General features: G+C 53.2%; 6 protein-coding genes across 6 annotated transcripts; 4 read left to right on the top strand and 2 right to left on the bottom strand.

Moving 5' to 3' along the window:
* Positions 1-1,094: 1,094 nt before the first annotated feature.
* M409DRAFT_17625 (uncharacterized protein) lies at positions 1,095-1,574 on the bottom strand (the record flags this gene model as incomplete). Its single annotated transcript, XM_033804136.1, has 3 exons — positions 1,095-1,407; positions 1,451-1,492; positions 1,540-1,574. The coding sequence occupies 3 exons, from the start codon at positions 1,572-1,574 to the stop codon at positions 1,095-1,097; spliced, it is 390 nt and encodes a 129-aa protein (XP_033673280.1).
* Positions 1,575-4,746: 3,172 nt separating this feature from the next.
* M409DRAFT_63095 (uncharacterized protein) lies at positions 4,747-7,263 on the top strand (the record flags this gene model as incomplete). The annotated part of the gene is made up of 5 exons (XM_033815438.1): positions 4,747-4,866; positions 4,921-5,023; positions 5,070-5,312; positions 5,361-6,480; positions 6,534-7,263. The coding sequence occupies 5 exons, from the start codon at positions 4,747-4,749 to the stop codon at positions 7,261-7,263; spliced, it is 2,316 nt and encodes a 771-aa protein (XP_033673279.1).
* Positions 7,264-7,867: 604 nt separating this feature from the next.
* On the top strand, positions 7,868-9,621 carry M409DRAFT_63094 (uncharacterized protein; the record flags this gene model as incomplete). Its single annotated transcript, XM_033815437.1, has 4 exons — positions 7,868-7,885; positions 7,955-8,587; positions 8,643-9,428; positions 9,484-9,621. 4 exons carry the CDS (start codon positions 7,868-7,870, stop codon positions 9,619-9,621), a joined length of 1,575 nt encoding a protein of 524 aa, XP_033673278.1.
* A 508-nt stretch (positions 9,622-10,129) lies between these two features.
* On the top strand, positions 10,130-12,137 carry M409DRAFT_63093 (uncharacterized protein; the record flags this gene model as incomplete). The annotated part of the gene is made up of 2 exons (XM_033815436.1): positions 10,130-10,842; positions 10,973-12,137. The coding sequence occupies 2 exons, from the start codon at positions 10,130-10,132 to the stop codon at positions 12,135-12,137; spliced, it is 1,878 nt and encodes a 625-aa protein (XP_033673277.1).
* A 208-nt stretch (positions 12,138-12,345) lies between these two features.
* Positions 12,346-12,851, top strand: M409DRAFT_35633 (uncharacterized protein; the record flags this gene model as incomplete). The annotated part of the gene is made up of 2 exons (XM_033810424.1): positions 12,346-12,669; positions 12,732-12,851. The coding sequence occupies 2 exons, from the start codon at positions 12,346-12,348 to the stop codon at positions 12,849-12,851; spliced, it is 444 nt and encodes a 147-aa protein (XP_033673276.1).
* Positions 12,852-13,399: 548 nt separating this feature from the next.
* On the bottom strand, positions 13,400-14,644 carry M409DRAFT_50094 (uncharacterized protein; the record flags this gene model as incomplete). The annotated part of the gene is made up of 2 exons (XM_033811449.1): positions 13,400-13,800; positions 13,855-14,644. 2 exons carry the CDS (start codon positions 14,642-14,644, stop codon positions 13,400-13,402), a joined length of 1,191 nt encoding a protein of 396 aa, XP_033673275.1.
* Between the last annotated feature and the right edge of the window lie 580 nt (positions 14,645-15,224).

The raw sequence follows: 15,224 nt of genomic DNA, 5'->3' as shown, positions 1-15,224 counted from the left end.
GTCGAGTCTGCCGTATTGTCGTCGCCCGGCTTCACCTGTGCAAAAATGCCAAGCCTCAGGCCTCGCTTGCCAGCCTGACCCCCGGTATACCAAAAACAATGTTCGCACTATCAAAAAGCAACAAAAAATTCTCTCTGGCGGGGAATCGAACTGATGTTGCTATTAGGTATGCTCTGTAGACTCGGCAGATTGTTTAACTTACCCCCGGTCTCCCGCGACTTGCGATTTCGATAATGACAAGCGGAAATCATGACCACTGGATCACGTGTCAGACGATGAATTCGAACCGATTCAAGGCTTAATTGGACTAACCTAGACCACCAAAGAAAGATTGAGATCAATTCTGATCGTTCTGATTGGTTGAGGCCCAAAAGGTCAAATCACAATATATCCCTCCACAAAGTTTTACCGAGATCCGGCCATCCGGAGAGCAAAGATCTACCGGGAACCATTCGGAAATATTCCCTGCACAGTGCTACACTACCTCAGAGCACTCTGTCCATCCGATAGATCTATGGATAGGCAGGCTCGAGAATAGTGGATGGCGTAGTCGACCTATATGTTCGGGCTTCGGCGACGACACACATGCACCACGGCATCTTTTCGGACAGGAAACCACGTCACAACGGTATCTTCCTCCTTGCTCTGTCTTCGGTGTTCTTCGAGAGGCGGTTGGCAAACATTGTTGGTATTCAGGGGTAAGGCGGAAGAACACAACCACTATCTACACGACGCTCCCAAAGACCCTCTGGAACGTTTCTTCCACGCAGCTTTCGATCAGTCTGTGCTCGTTGAACGTCTTGAGGGCGATATGAGTATCAAATCGAAGTTAGAGTTTGTTTGTGAACTTTGAGGATTGTTTTCCCGAATCGGCCCTGTAGGAGATTGTTTTTTGCATTTGCTCAAGAATGGAAGGGACAGTCTTGCCGGACCAAGGCTGAACAGTACGAAGCGAAAAGATTGAACCAGTCCAGATATTCGGTATCGCACGCGGGAGTGTCTTCGCTCGCCCAAACCCAAAGACTGCTCTTTGTATTGTATACAAGACCGGCATTAACCAGCTTTGTTGACCTTGAAGGTGCAGGAAATGGATCTCATGCGGCTGCCCATGACACCAGGGCGAGAAGTGCGCTGAGCGTCTTCCAAGGGGGTTTGCTGATACAGCGGAAGGCAAACTTGGCGATCCACCAGGCCGTGACGACGGCCAATTCCCCCGTGAAGATCTGTGCTGCTTCCATGGCGTTGAATAGCTTGATGTCCGCACGAACATAACCGTCGTCCGGATCCGCCGGAAAGCACCCATGCTTCTGGAAATGCTTGAGTAGCCTGTCCTTTTCTGCTCCGCGTTGGAAAAGCCATCGATCGAACCTTTCCGAGTCATTGTAAGGGGTGCCCTTAATTGCAAAGCTAGTAAATTTGAGTGAGTGGGCCTTGAAGACCCTCGATGTACATATTCTTGAGGCCGTAAATGTCCTGGCCATACTCTCCTGGCCTAAGAGGGTTAGTTAAGCTCTAGTACTTGTCTCCGGAATTACTCACGGGACACCCTTATAGCCGATAGTAGAATTATACATCTAGTCGACCGTGTTACACAAACCTTGGAGACAGCATTGCAAGCCACGAGCCCTTGGCAGAAGGACAAGGTCGAGATCAGGAACACTAGTCTTGATCGCCCATTTCTTGGTGGCGCAAGGCGTTTTCTTTTTAGCAAAAGTCTGACCTGAAGGTAGCAAATTGTACTGATCAAGAAGCAACGAAGAACACAGTCGCACGAAGGCTTTGGATGACCGCAGTTCTGCGCGACCGTGGCCCTATGCTCTTAAGCTTGCTCCTCTCAGCCCCTGGGATTGCTGACGCTGGCCATTCGTGATGGCTTGCGTCCACTATGTCGTTGGCACCCTCGTCGGTTCGACGAGCAATGTTTATACTTAGCGTAGTAACGACTCGGCTTCAGCGCAGTATCTCACGAAAAAGTTCAGTGTGCGGCTGTTCGCAAGAGCAGGTTTGTCGCGTGGGGTCGTCAGACTTTATATAGACGAGCTAATAGGCACGAGCAAACAGGCACGAGCGAAAAGGCGGAAAAGGCAGACGTGCTGGATCTCGTAGCTGCGAGCGTTGCTGCTAGGTAACAAGGCAAACAGAGCCAGATCATAGTCGAACCGCGTAGCCGTGGCAGATGCTCGTGTTACAGGCAATGACCCGCTACGCGTCGTCCCTTTGAAATAGGATCTGTATACATCACAAGCTCGTAGTAGTGCATGCTATGGGCACGACGGCGTTCACAGATTTGTTCTTTTCCAGGGATCTAGGCCTCCGACTTCCAACTAAGTAAAAGCCACGGCGGCCTATTGTCGCAAAAGCCCGCTCCTTCCCCCTCCAGCCTAGCGTCCACGCTAAAGCCAGATTTCGCCGCAACTTCGGCAGAACCCATTCTTAGGCATATATGCCCCCTAAAGCAAGCCCCCTCGTCGAATCAGAATTCGACCGGCGTGGGGGTGGAGTGGTAAAGCGTAAAGCGGGTCATGGGTTTAAGTTGGACGAGGGTTCGAATCCGGGCGGCTACACGACTGCATGATGTAAGGATTGCGAACGGAGGAAACGAACCGAACGAAACGAATCCCCACGAAACGAACGTATCCCCCGAATGCCATTGCGAAGGCGGACCGGTGGCGGAAAAAAAAGTAAGACATGAAAACTTCGAAAGTGGGGTTTTCTGTCTTCTACCTGATACACCGAGTATTGGATCTTCTTGTTTTGCCAAATTTTTGGGGTGGTTGCTTTTGGTAGTAGTGTATGTAATGTTTCTAATGTGTTCGTTTCTTTTTGCTCTTTCGTTCGACTTTGAAGCTTTTTCGTTAGAGAAAGTGGGGGGCGGAGTCGAACAAACAGCTTAATTGGGAAGGAGCTAGCTCTCCAGCTACTGCAGCAACGACGCGAATTTTGGATTGAAAAGATGCGACCGCTGGTCTGGCGTTTTTCGAAGTTCATAGCGGTCTATGGTGAGGAGTTGACGCGTAGCGTAGCATGATTTGCGAAGCGCAACGAAGAGGAGTGGAATGAGTGAGGCATAAGACTGAGCAAACTGAAGGGAGCCAGCAAGAAGACACGTGCCTTACAGGTCACTCATGCCGATCAGGATGCAAATCAAATCAGGACACTGTCAGCTGGGAGTGAGGCTTGATCAGGTTTACGCGTGACGATTATCTATTCGCGTCGCATTGCAGTCCAGTTCGAATCGGCCGTGGAAGGCCCTTCGTCGCATTGGCACGCTCTCCGCAAGAACGACGAGATTCCCTGGCGGAGAACGCTCTTGCAGTGGCCCTGTGAGAGCCGCTAGGCTGTCTTCTTCGCCACTACTCGTTTGGTGGAGCAATACTTCCAGTTAGGGTTGAGGACTACAAGAGCGACTTCATGAATGAAGAGATTACGGGGAATCTCATGAACATCAGAGTTAACAGCACCGGTTCACTGTCAAAGACCATTGCTGCTATCGACCATGAAAGAATTAAGCGACGCACTGATATCTTGTTGCGTAGAGTTCAACGAAAGGCAAAGAGCAAAGCGCACGGAAAGGTTCACAAGAAGTACATTTTGGTCGAACTCACTAACATGTCGCATAAGTAAGCTTTTGTTCGGATGTCCGTGTTGTCAGTCACTCGTCTTGTCTTTTTCCCCCTGCTCTTGATAGTCTTTTACTTGTCAGATCTTCGTCTTTCTCTGTGATGGCGTCTCGCTTTCTTGGGCGACATGATGCGACGCTCTCTGTCCAGGAGGCTGCATTTTGTTCGACATTCGCTTTGTCCAGCTCTATAGCAGTTGCCAGCAGCGACAGGGAGTTGGACAGTAGCGGTGGCGCGTCGGAGGCCGTGAAACCTGCGGGGTGCTCTCTCGAAGCAACAGGTGAGGTGGACTGGAAAAGCCTTGGCAAGAAACATGGGGGTGGGTCGAATGCATGGTCATTTCATCGTGATGTTTTTGGGTCCATTGAAGGGAAGGTTCGACCGAGTCGCATAGCATTGGAGAAAGGAGTGTGTATCGCCGCAGTCGAATTTGTAGATATTTTGAACCACGAGCGCGGGAAAAGGTCAGCGTTGGGAGGGCGATGATTTCGCGTCGTCAAGAACAACATGCCCAAGATTTCCAAATTCTGACAATTTACGAGACTGCCTGGTTCGACGGGACATTTTGGAGGATCTGATCAGTTCTGGTTGCAACTCTCTCGCCATGTCTTTATCATGTCGATGCTGTCTGGCTGACTTGGAAAAAGTGGCCAGTTGTGGTGTGGTGGGAGGTGGTGTGAAAGCGCCCCGCCTCTCGTCTCGAGACTGGCAAGCGTGTGCCAACATGGACGCGCGCTGCTGCATGCACTGACATTGCAGAACCGGGCCAATGAACCCAAGCAGCCTCCTCGTGTGCCCGAATTGCCTTCTTTCTTCAGCTGCTCCATCACTGCTCTTCCTCCTTCTTCCAACCAACACCGCCTCCACCCCGACATCCACCACCGCCGACTACTCCACGCCGCGTCCCTGACTCGAGCTGCTTGCCGCGTCTGAGCTGCGACCTCAGACACCGAGACATTAGCCAGCTGCCTCCGCACCGCTCCACCACCCTCCAAACCCTTCGAAATAGAGCTGCTGCCACTGCCCATGCTCACCTGATCCAAACGCTACCTCTTCGCTCCTTATTCCGAGCTGTCGTTTTGAAAGCAGCAACAACTCCTCCGGCTGGGCGCCAGGAGCCAACAAAATGAAGGCCGCTCCGTTGCTCGTGGCCTGGCACGACAACAACGATCCCATCTACTCGGCTCATTTCGAACCACATGGGAAGGGCAGACTGGCCACTGCTGGTGGTGACTCCAACGTCCGAGTAGGCATTGCAATGACTTCTCTTCTTTCCGAGTAGCCGCTGACCCACGTGCAGCTCTGGAGCATCGAGACGACCGGAGACGAACGCAAGGTTAAGTATCTGTCAACACTAAAAAAGCACACACAAGCTGTCAATGTTGTGAGATGGTGTCCGAGAGGTAGGAAGAAAGAGCTCGTCTACTAGAACGTATCTAACAGCACCAGGCGAGCTACTGGCTTCGGCCGGCGACGATGGAAACGTGCTACTGTGGACACCTACCGAGAATCCCGCCTACACCTCCAGCCTCAACGAAGACGGCCTAGAAGATACGGAACATTGGAGGGTGAAGACAATGTGCAGATCGAGCAGTGGCTCAGAGATCTACGACCTTGCTTGGTCGCCTGATGGCATGTTCTTCATCACGGGCAGCATGGACAACGTAGCAAGGATATACAATGCTAATACCGGTAAGTTGTACAGACTTTCCGCGATAGACGCTGGCTGAATACCTGCAGGCCAAACTGTACGCCAAATCGCAGAACACAATCACTACGTTCAAGGCGTGGCTTGGGACCCGCTGAACGAGTATGTGGCTACTCAATCATCCGACCGTTCCGTACATATCTACAACCTCAAGACCAAGGATGGGCAGTTCTCCCTCAGCCAGCACAACAAGGTCACGAAGATGGATCTACCTGGACGAAGGATATCATCTAACAGCCCAGCTCCTCCTGACTTCGGGCTTGGAAATCATCGAGCTGCCTTCGTGCAGGACATCACATCAGAAGCCGTTGGTTCACCGAAACCGTCTGCTCCCGGAACACCACAGTCATTGGCACTTCCAATGAACCCTCCACCGACATCGCACAGCCGTCGTTCCTCCTTCGGCTCACAATCAGTACGAAGATCTGTCTCGCCCAGCCCTTCGATGCCGCTACCTGCCGTCATGCCATCTGCATCACCAAGTCTGGCCGGTGGCATTGGCTTGGGCGTTCGAAACACCAACATCTATGCCAACGAGACCTTCACCTCTTTCTTCAGACGCCTTACTTTCGCCCCAGATGGAAGTCTGTTGTTCACACCGGCTGGGCAATACAAAACGACGCATCCGGCTCCTGATGGTGGCAAGGGCACCGACGAGATCATCAACACTGTCTACATCTACACACGAGCTGGTCTGAATCGACCTCCAGTGGCCTACCTCCCCGGTCACAAGAAGCCCTCAATAGCTGTCAAATGCTCGCCAATCTACTACCAAATTCGATCTGCTCCTGTGGAAACCAAGGAAATCACGATAGACACCCGAACAGAAGAGGATATTGCGCCGCTCCCAGAACCCGTCATGCCTTCAAAGCCTGCTTCAAATGCGTCGATGGATCCTCCGCCTCTCTTCAACGCTCCCTCACCCTCGCCAAGTGTAGCAGCCATGGCTTCACCTCGACCTCGCACTGACTCCGAATCAAACCCACCGACGCCTGCACCGCCACCTGGACCAACACCTGCACTTGGACTGCCGTATCGAATGATCTATGCTGTTGCAACGCAAGACGCGGTCCATCTTTACGACACACAGCAGACCAAGCCTCTGTGTGTGGTGAGCAATTTGCACTATGCAACGTTCACTGACTTGAGCTGGTTTGTACACTCCTTGGTTGCGATTTGATCGACGCTGACGCTCATGATCACAGGTCCGCCGACGGTCTCACCTTGCTCATGACATCTTCAGATGGCTTTTGCTCAGCACTAACATTCTCATCTGGTGAGCTGGGCACTGTGTATCAAGGGCCTTTGGCAACCGCTTCACGACCCAGTCCTGCGCCGATCTCCGTTGCGAAGGCAAACTCTACAACATCCACACCGCAGCCTACGCCGACAGGTTCGGCAGCAGTGTCACAGGCAACCGCACCACCTGCACGACCCCCCTCTACTAGCAACCCACCAAGTGCCCACCCTACCCCAGCCCTTCAAGCGGCATCACCTTCACCATTCACAGCACAACCGGTGCCTTCAGGAGGACGTCCAGCCTCTCCGGCAAGAAGTATGTCACAATCGAGCATAGCCACCGAGGCCAGCTTCGCGAGAGTCCCAGATCAGAATCCACCACCTGTAATGAACAATCCGACGCCCTCCATGGGATCTGTACCAGGACTCGCCGCCACAGGGTCTTCGAACCCTTCAGGCTCGTCTGTACCGCTGTTCACTCCACCACAAACGCCAGGGCAAGGACATCTGAATGGCTCTGCGGCTGTTGCACCACCTCCTGCGGCCGGGATCAAGAGGGAGAGTGTCACAAGCAACACTGCGGAAGAAGAGCAAGGAAGAGAAAAAAGGAGACGAATAGCGCCTACACCAGTCACGGAGGGCGATGTGCCTGTGGTGCCGCCTGCTCCAGCAGACTCGAATGGAGACAGCAAGTAACAGCACGCATTCGGTCATTCCATTTGTATTATTGAGCAGTATTAGCCTGGCGTTGGAGGTCAGGCATCGTCGAACGGAAAGGCGATTTGGAGGAAGTCTTTAGCTGAATGGGAATGAGAGCCTCATATGGCCATTGGAACGGGATATAGATAATGCAAAATAATTTACCCACCAAGTCCTCTTGGACATCTTCTTGACGACCTCGCTACATGCATGGCAGAGGTTGATCCCTGTCCCAAACGATTGCCAGCTTCCTAGTTGAGCTTAACGCGGCTCCACCACGATCCTGTCGACTCGTACGTCCTGTCTTGACCTTCCGAATCTCATCCACGACTCGGTGGGGATCTACTGCATTCCAAGGTCACGATAGGCTGAATTCTTGATCGCAATGCATCTTGGACCATCCTGCAGCGAGTTTGAAAATGCGGACGGGCCGTGAAACATGGTTCATGGCGGGACAAGTGGCGACCGGAAGGTGTTTGCTCACGATCGCGGCTGTTATCTAGATCATGAACTGCGCTCGTCATACATATATACCTGGGAGCCACGATCGATCTTGAGAGAAGCCTAACTCTCATCATCCCGAGAGTATAGACTGCCAAAAATGCTTCTCCCACGGCTTGTAGTGCTGAGTGTTGCCTTCCAACTGAGCTCAGCACTCAACTCCCAATATCGCTTTCAAGCGGCAAAGCCAAGCTACTTTCCGTCTTTAATCGAAGCAGATCTCGAGCATGTCGTTACTGGATTGGAGAGCGGGCTCTTCACCAGTGTCGACTTGGTCAAAACATACATCGCTCGAATCAACGAAGTCAACGACACGCTGCACGCCGTGACAGAGCTCAACCCAGATGCTCTGTCTATCGCAGCTTCCTCGGACGACTTGCGTCGAAATGGGACTATCCTCGGTCCTCTTCATGGCGTCCCCATCATCATCAAGAACAATATCGCCACGGCCGACAAGATGAACAACACCGCTGGATCTTGGTCTCTGGTTGGAGCCAAGGTACCTCGAGACTCTACTATGGCGGCAAAGCTTCGCAAGGCTGGAGCTGTCATTCTTGGCAAGTCGAACCTTTCCCAATGGGCGAACTATCGATCGGACAATACGAGCAATGGATGGAGTGCCTACGGTGGGCAGACGTATGCAGCGTACTACCCCAAACAGGACCCTTCTGGCAGCTCATCTGGATCTGGTGTATCGAGCTCGCTGGGTCTTGCACTGGCTGCTTTGGGGTCGGAGACGTCGGGATCTATTCTGAGTCCTTCAGATGTGAATAATCTCGTGGGGATCAAGCCTACAGTCGGTTTGACGAGTCGATACTTGGTAAGTGAAACAAAAGTTTGAAGTACTGATCATAGTACTGACCTTGTGGGCGTAGGTCATCCCAATCTCTGAACATCAGGACACTGTTGGCCCCATGGCTCGATCTGTCAAGGACGCGGCGTATGTGCTGCAGGCTATAGCAGGACCAGATACGAATGACAACTACACCCTCGCCAATCCACACCAAGGAGTCCAGCCAGATTATGTCGCAGCTTGTGATTACACCGCTCTTGCCGGTGCCCGAATCGGCGTCGCCTGGAACGTCCTGGATATTTGGAGAAATTACACGGACCAGGTCGTCATTGATGCTTTCCACGAGGCTGTCGATCAGGTTCGAGCAGCAGGCGCGACAATTGTAGATGCCAACTTCACCGCTTTCGCTCAGTACAACAATTCGACCCTAGGCGACGCTGTCCTCAACGCTGATTTTCTTGTCGGCCTGCCGAATTACTTGAAAGAGCTTACGTACAATCCGAACAATATACAAAATCTGGCCGATGAGAGGAACTTCACGCACGGCTTCCCGCTTGAGGACTGGCCAGAGCGAGATACCGAGCTTTGGGACGAGGCGCTCAAACAGTATAACAACACCTCTCCCGAGTTCTGGAAAGTTTACCAGGAGTCTCTGTACTACGGTGACGAAGGTGGTATTCTAGGCGCCTTGAGACGTACCAACACCAGTGCTGTTCTCCTGCCTACACAGCTAAGTCCTTCGATACCTGCGTTAGTGGGTAGCCCAGTCGTGACAGTACCAATGGGGTTCTATCCATGGAACACAACGTTGGTTATGAACGGGTTTGGCAATCTGGTCGCTACAGCACCGAATGTTCCTTTTGGCTTGGTGAGTCCGACCAAAATTTTGCGAGGAGCATCGCTGACACCGTGGCGTTTTGCAGTCGTTCATGGGAGCCAAGTGGAGTGAGGCCGATCTGATCGGATTTGCGTATGCGTATGAGCAACGCACGATGCATCGCAACGACAAGCAGCCGTACTTGGTGCCTAATGTCGAGCTTGGAGATGTGTTGGGGTGGTAATTGATGTCGGCGTATCCGCGAGGCATGGCGAGGTTACGAATTCAGAGTGTCTTTCGCCGTGCAAGTGCTGCAGTGCCTGTTACTGTGGATGGACTTGGTAGCGAGGAGAGGGTGCTGGAGGGTGTGGGATACTCAGTATGCAGGACTGCTCAAGATACAGCGAGGGCCAACTAGCACTACGTGGAGTATATGGATTGAAGACGATTGCTGTGGCGATGAGTCTCACGTGGTTTCGGCCCGGGTTGTCTCGTGCCGTCGGCATCTGATTTGTGTCCCTCTCCAGACCAGCCTCGGCTGCAGCTTATGTCACCATCGAGTGCCACTCATATGCTCTGCTTGCTCACGAGGACTATTCGAGTTGTACATGTCAAGGATTGATACTCTCCTTTGAGTTGACCAGGTTCTACGTCCATGCTCACGACTCCTCTCCTCGACCCCACCTGAACTTCCAAACGACATCCGCTCTTCTCTCCACACCCAGATTTCGTCCGACTTCAAACACCCGAACATGGCCTTCCTCGGCGGGCCAGAGTGCAGTACGGGCTCGAACCCCCTTGCACAGTTTCAGAAGCAGACCTCCGCAGACACCTCGCTGCAACGCGACCGTCTGACTTCACGGACACCTCAACAACTCAACGGCTTCCGCAGCGGCCAACAGATACCAGACGATGCCGCCTTCCAAGACTTCGCCCAGCAGGGCCCTCACATGGGTGAGATGCTGCCGAACGAGGCTTTTCACCTGGAACAGATGAGACGGGAGGCGGAGAAGTTCGATCGAGCTGGCGGCGGAGGAGGAAATAATGGAAACTGGGCTGGCGAGTTCGCTCAACAAGGACCACACTTTGCGCCTGAGGAGTTTGCACAACAGCAGAGAGGGGGAGCATTTACACCACAAGATTTCGCGCAGTTTCGGCAAGCACAGATGAGCGGGCCTCAGAGGACATCGAGTCCGACGTTCTCGCAGCATTCGGGTTATCGATCACCGATGTATGGCTCTAACTTTGGCATGCAGAGGCCTATGATGGGCTTTCAATCGGGCATGTACAACAACAACTTTCCACAACAGCAGTATGAGGGGAAGGGCAAAGGACGAGTGCAAGAGCTGAGCGATACCGACTGGGAGAAGCAGTTTGAAGAGTTGTCAACTCAAGATAAAGAGGCCGACCAGCTTGACAAGGATGCTGAGGAGGCTGTTGAGAGGGAGCTGAATCAATTGGACAGGTAAGCAAGAAAGCCATCTCGAAATGAGCTTCCACGTCTGGCCTGCTCACGCTAGGAGCAGGTCAGAAGTCGGATGGGGCAATTTCGAGAATATCGTCGAAGGGTTTCAGCAGGAGACTAACGCGAGCAGGGACATGCTGGCTGATGAAGAGCTCGAGAACCATTTTGGCGACGAGTTCGATCAATGGAAAGACTTCGATGGACTTAACCACAACTTTGACAGTTTCCGGAATGAGTTCGGCGATTACAACACCGCGCCCAACCTTGGGAACTACATGTTCGAGGAGAACAACCTCTTCAAGGATATGCCGAATGCTTTTGAAGAGGGTATGAAGATTATGCGAGAGGGCGGCAACCTGAGTCTGGCGGCGCTGGCGTTTGAGGCTGCGGTACAGAAGCAGGAGGATCTCGCAGAGGCGTGGGTCGCTTTGGGTCAGGCTCAAGCACAGAATGAGAAGGAGTCGCCTGCTATTCGAGCGTTGGAGCAAGCTATTAAGTTGGACCCCAGCAATTTGGAAGCTCTCATGGGTCTTGCTGTGTCTTATACAAACGAGGGCTACGATTCACTCGCTTACCGCACGCTGGAACGATGGGTTGCGGCCAAGTATCCTCAGCTTGGTGTTACGCCTCGGGGTCTGGATGAAGAGGAAGAAATGGGCTTTACGGATCGTCACATTCTGCACGAAAAGGTGACGAACTACTTCCTGGAAGCTGCACAACTTAACCCCGAAGGCGGAGACGTTGATGTCGACGTCCAAGTCGGATTGGGAGTTCTCTTTTACGGCAGCGAGGACTACGACAAAGCTGTTGACTGTTTTACCGCAGCGCTGAATAGTCATCAACATGGCACTATGAAGCGGGAAGGCGAGGAGCATCTCCTGTGGAACAGACTAGGAGCTACGCTGGCCAACAGTTCTCGCTCTGAGGAAGCCATTGAAGCATACTCTCGCGCCCTCGAACTTCGCCCCAACTTCGTCCGAGCACGCTACAACCTTGGCGTATCTTGCATCAATCTGGGCGTTCTCGAAGAAGCTGCCGGCCATCTCTTAGGCGCCCTCTCCATGCATAAGGTGCTGGAGCAGGAAGGCAAAGCCAAGGCGGCCGAGCTTCTCAAGGATGGACACGGCAACGATGTGGACGAGAGGGCGGTCGATCAAGTCCTTCAGCAGAATCAGAGCACCAACCTGTACGATACCCTGCGGCGGGTGTTCACGCAAATGGGTCGGAGGGATCTCTCGAACATGGTGGGCCCGGATATGAATCTGGACGCTATGAGAGGGGAGTTTGACTTTTAGATAGGACTTGGAGGGTGGGATGTAGAGTATGTAAATCTGCGAAAATCCTGGCATAGGGTCTTGGTCTGCCTTCATATGCATTGCATCGTCGTAGAATCGTCTGCACGTGACTGTCTCCCAATCCAGGAGCTCGCTTGCCTTCCGAGCTTCTTCGTTAAGACTGTAGACGACACAACCCCCTCGCCTCGAGCACCACACACGCGCAGAAATGCCGTCGTCAGACTACAGCAACGCCGTCGGCGGCGGGCTGAAACTGAAAGGCGGCGGAGGTGGAGGCGTGGACAAGAAGAAAAAGAAGAAGAAGGCCAAAAAGCCCACGGAAGACGGGGAGAACGAGAAAGAGGCAGACATCCGCGACGAAGGTCAGGGGGAAGAAGACGGTGCAGGACAATCCACAGCCCTCCAAAAAGCCCTCGCCGAAGAAGAGAAGACGACTACTGGAAAGGATTCTGATGCGGCGGCGGAGACGGAGGTGAGGGAGTACGGCAAGACGGAGGCGCAGAGGCGGTTTGAGGAGAGGAGGAAGAAGAGGGTATGTATTCGCCTTCCATATACACACAGAGATGGGGGCGTTTTTGTTGATGTTTTGGTTAGTTGGACGAACGACTCAAGAAAGAGGGCGTGCAGACTCACAAGGAACGCGTGCAGCAGTTGAACAAGTACCTTTCGACGCTGAGCGAGCATAATGATATGCCGCGTATTGGACCTGGTTAAGAGTTGTTTGGCGCGGGAGGGACTTGTACTGTTGCACTGCTCGTGTTCTTACTGGTGTCGTCGACTGGTCCTCGTCGCCGTCCTCCTCGATTCTTCCAAAGGCCCACATATCATCGACGTTTAGAGGAAAGGGTAGAACGCCTCTTGCCTCTCGCTCAAGCACACTCCGCTTGCTTGAAAATTGGACTGGTTCTTGGGAAATGCATGGGGAAGAGGAGCTGGTATTTGCAATACGCATTGCCGATGCTTTTCATACATCCCAAGTCTGGTCCTCAGCTACCCGTGCCACGAAAGAAATACACAGCTTGCATCGAATAGCAATCACATCTTGGTCGAGTGATTCTGCTCCACGCTTTAAGGAAAAGAAACCATCGCCTCGCTCGCTTTCAAGCCGCATCACGCTCTGAGAATTCGAAATCGCTCTCTCGCCAAATGAAGGTCACCTCTGTCACCATCCGTTCTCTTGCTCAAAGGCCCCTCAAGACGCTCGAAGAAATCCTCGTGACAGTACCATCTTCTCCCAACTGGCCCGCTGAATGATATGACTGCTAGTCAGATCGGACGCTGTAGGCTCTGTCGACACGGATGCGGCCCATCTTTTGCATTTCGAGGTCGATGCTGTCGCGCTCTCCAGAGTCGGCATGGCCTGGCTTGCGAGGGCTTGGCTCGGACACGCTTGCTGAACGATCGTCGACGAGTGTGCAGTCGGTGTTGACGGTGGTGGGAAGGAGGCCCTTCTCGCTCGAATATGCTGGGGTACCGGGGTTGCGCAAGGTGCTCTTCTCACGGCGGTTGTGCCACTGATGAGGGGCAGCAATGTTATTATTGCCTTTCGTGCTGGTGGACGCCCAGATGCTTGAGAGCGGCAGGAAGGTGGCTACAACGACGGGCGTCATCGTGTAAAGTTGCGAGCCTGGTATGGCCCAGTATGAGATGATGCCGAAGAGTGCTGCGTCAAATGTCAGTTCAAGATTCCACAAATGCCGTGCTTGACCCAACTCACCTGGTACGATCATAGTCTGGCAACCCATGATGAAGATGATCTGAACTGCCCCGAAACTCTTCATACCCATGTCACGACGCTGACGGATGGCCACGAGGAGCTTGACGGAGAAGATGCCGCTGAAGAGGAAGATGCTGGCCATAAGGGTGGCAATCGAGACGTTCGAAAGCTTGGCGATCATGTTGAACTCGTTTTCGGTCGTGTTACCCACGTCCACAATGTTCCAGAGGATGTTGAGGATCATGCAAACGAAGCGAATCGCGAGTGTGGCGGTGACGGCCAGGATCGACAAGCAATCGAGGCAGCGACGCCAAAAGGTGGACAAGGTGCAGCACACGATGCGAACCTGCAGCATCAGAGACAGCTCAATGGCCATCACCATGATGAACGAGCAGACTTCGAGGACGACGGATTGCCGTGATGTGACGCTGTCGTCGGGGTAGTACTCGGCGGTCCAGTTGTAGAAGTTGTAGAGCGGACCTGCCGTTTGGACGCATTGGACGATGCCTCGGATGAAGATGAAGAGCAGTGCAGTCAGGTTGAAGATGAAGATGAGGCTGCGGCGCTTGTCGGCCTGGGTCATCAATGCCAGAACCGTCATGAGGACCGCGCTGAGACCAATCTGGACGGCGAAGACGGCTGTCTGCGTGACCGCCAGGTGTTGCAGCTCGAAGATGTTGTGGATGCTGGTCGCGAATTGCGTCTGGCCATCCGGCATGGTGATGATGATTTGCTGGTGGTACGGGTCGAACGAGCCATTGTTGGGCACGCTGTCGAGTGTGGAAGCCATCTTCGAGGAGCTGCTTGCTGGTATGCTTGCTGGTATGCTTGCTGGTATGCTTGCTGGCTGGCGTATGCAGTCGTGGTTTGCTGCGGGTTGGAGGTGAGGGTGATAAAGGGACGACGAAAGAGTGGGTGGAAGTTCTGGATCAGCTCAGACCATGCGTTCGGTGTGCATGAAAGAACGAGAAACACGTGCCGGAGAGCTGGAATAGTCTTCTTGAGGTGGGTGGAGACAATCTCAGGCGAGACAATAGCAACAAGGAGATTGTCTGTCGGAGGCCCGCTGCTATTGTTCGACGTCGCCCGTAGGAGAGAATGCCGAACAATATCAAGCGACAACACGATTCATCCGCGCGGATGCTGCGACGGCGTAAGTGAGGGAGAAATGAGTTCTGGTATGCTGTTGTTGAAGCGACGTGAAGAGGAAGGAGCTTCGGATTTGAAGGTGAAAGTGGGCAGACAAAGAAGGCACATGCTCGCTCTTTCCAGATTCGGCGCTACCACGCACACGGGCCACCGACCCCTGTCGACCCATCGATATCACACACTGCGCAAGGATGCGATTTCTAACATTGGCTCGCGACAGC

Source organism: Zasmidium cellare (assembly GCF_010093935.1).
Source record: "Zasmidium cellare ATCC 36951 unplaced genomic scaffold M409scaffold_3, whole genome shotgun sequence".
Classification (NCBI taxonomy): Eukaryota; Fungi; Ascomycota; class Dothideomycetes; order Mycosphaerellales; family Mycosphaerellaceae; genus Zasmidium; species Zasmidium cellare.
This window is presented reverse-complemented; position numbering and strand designations above follow the sequence as displayed.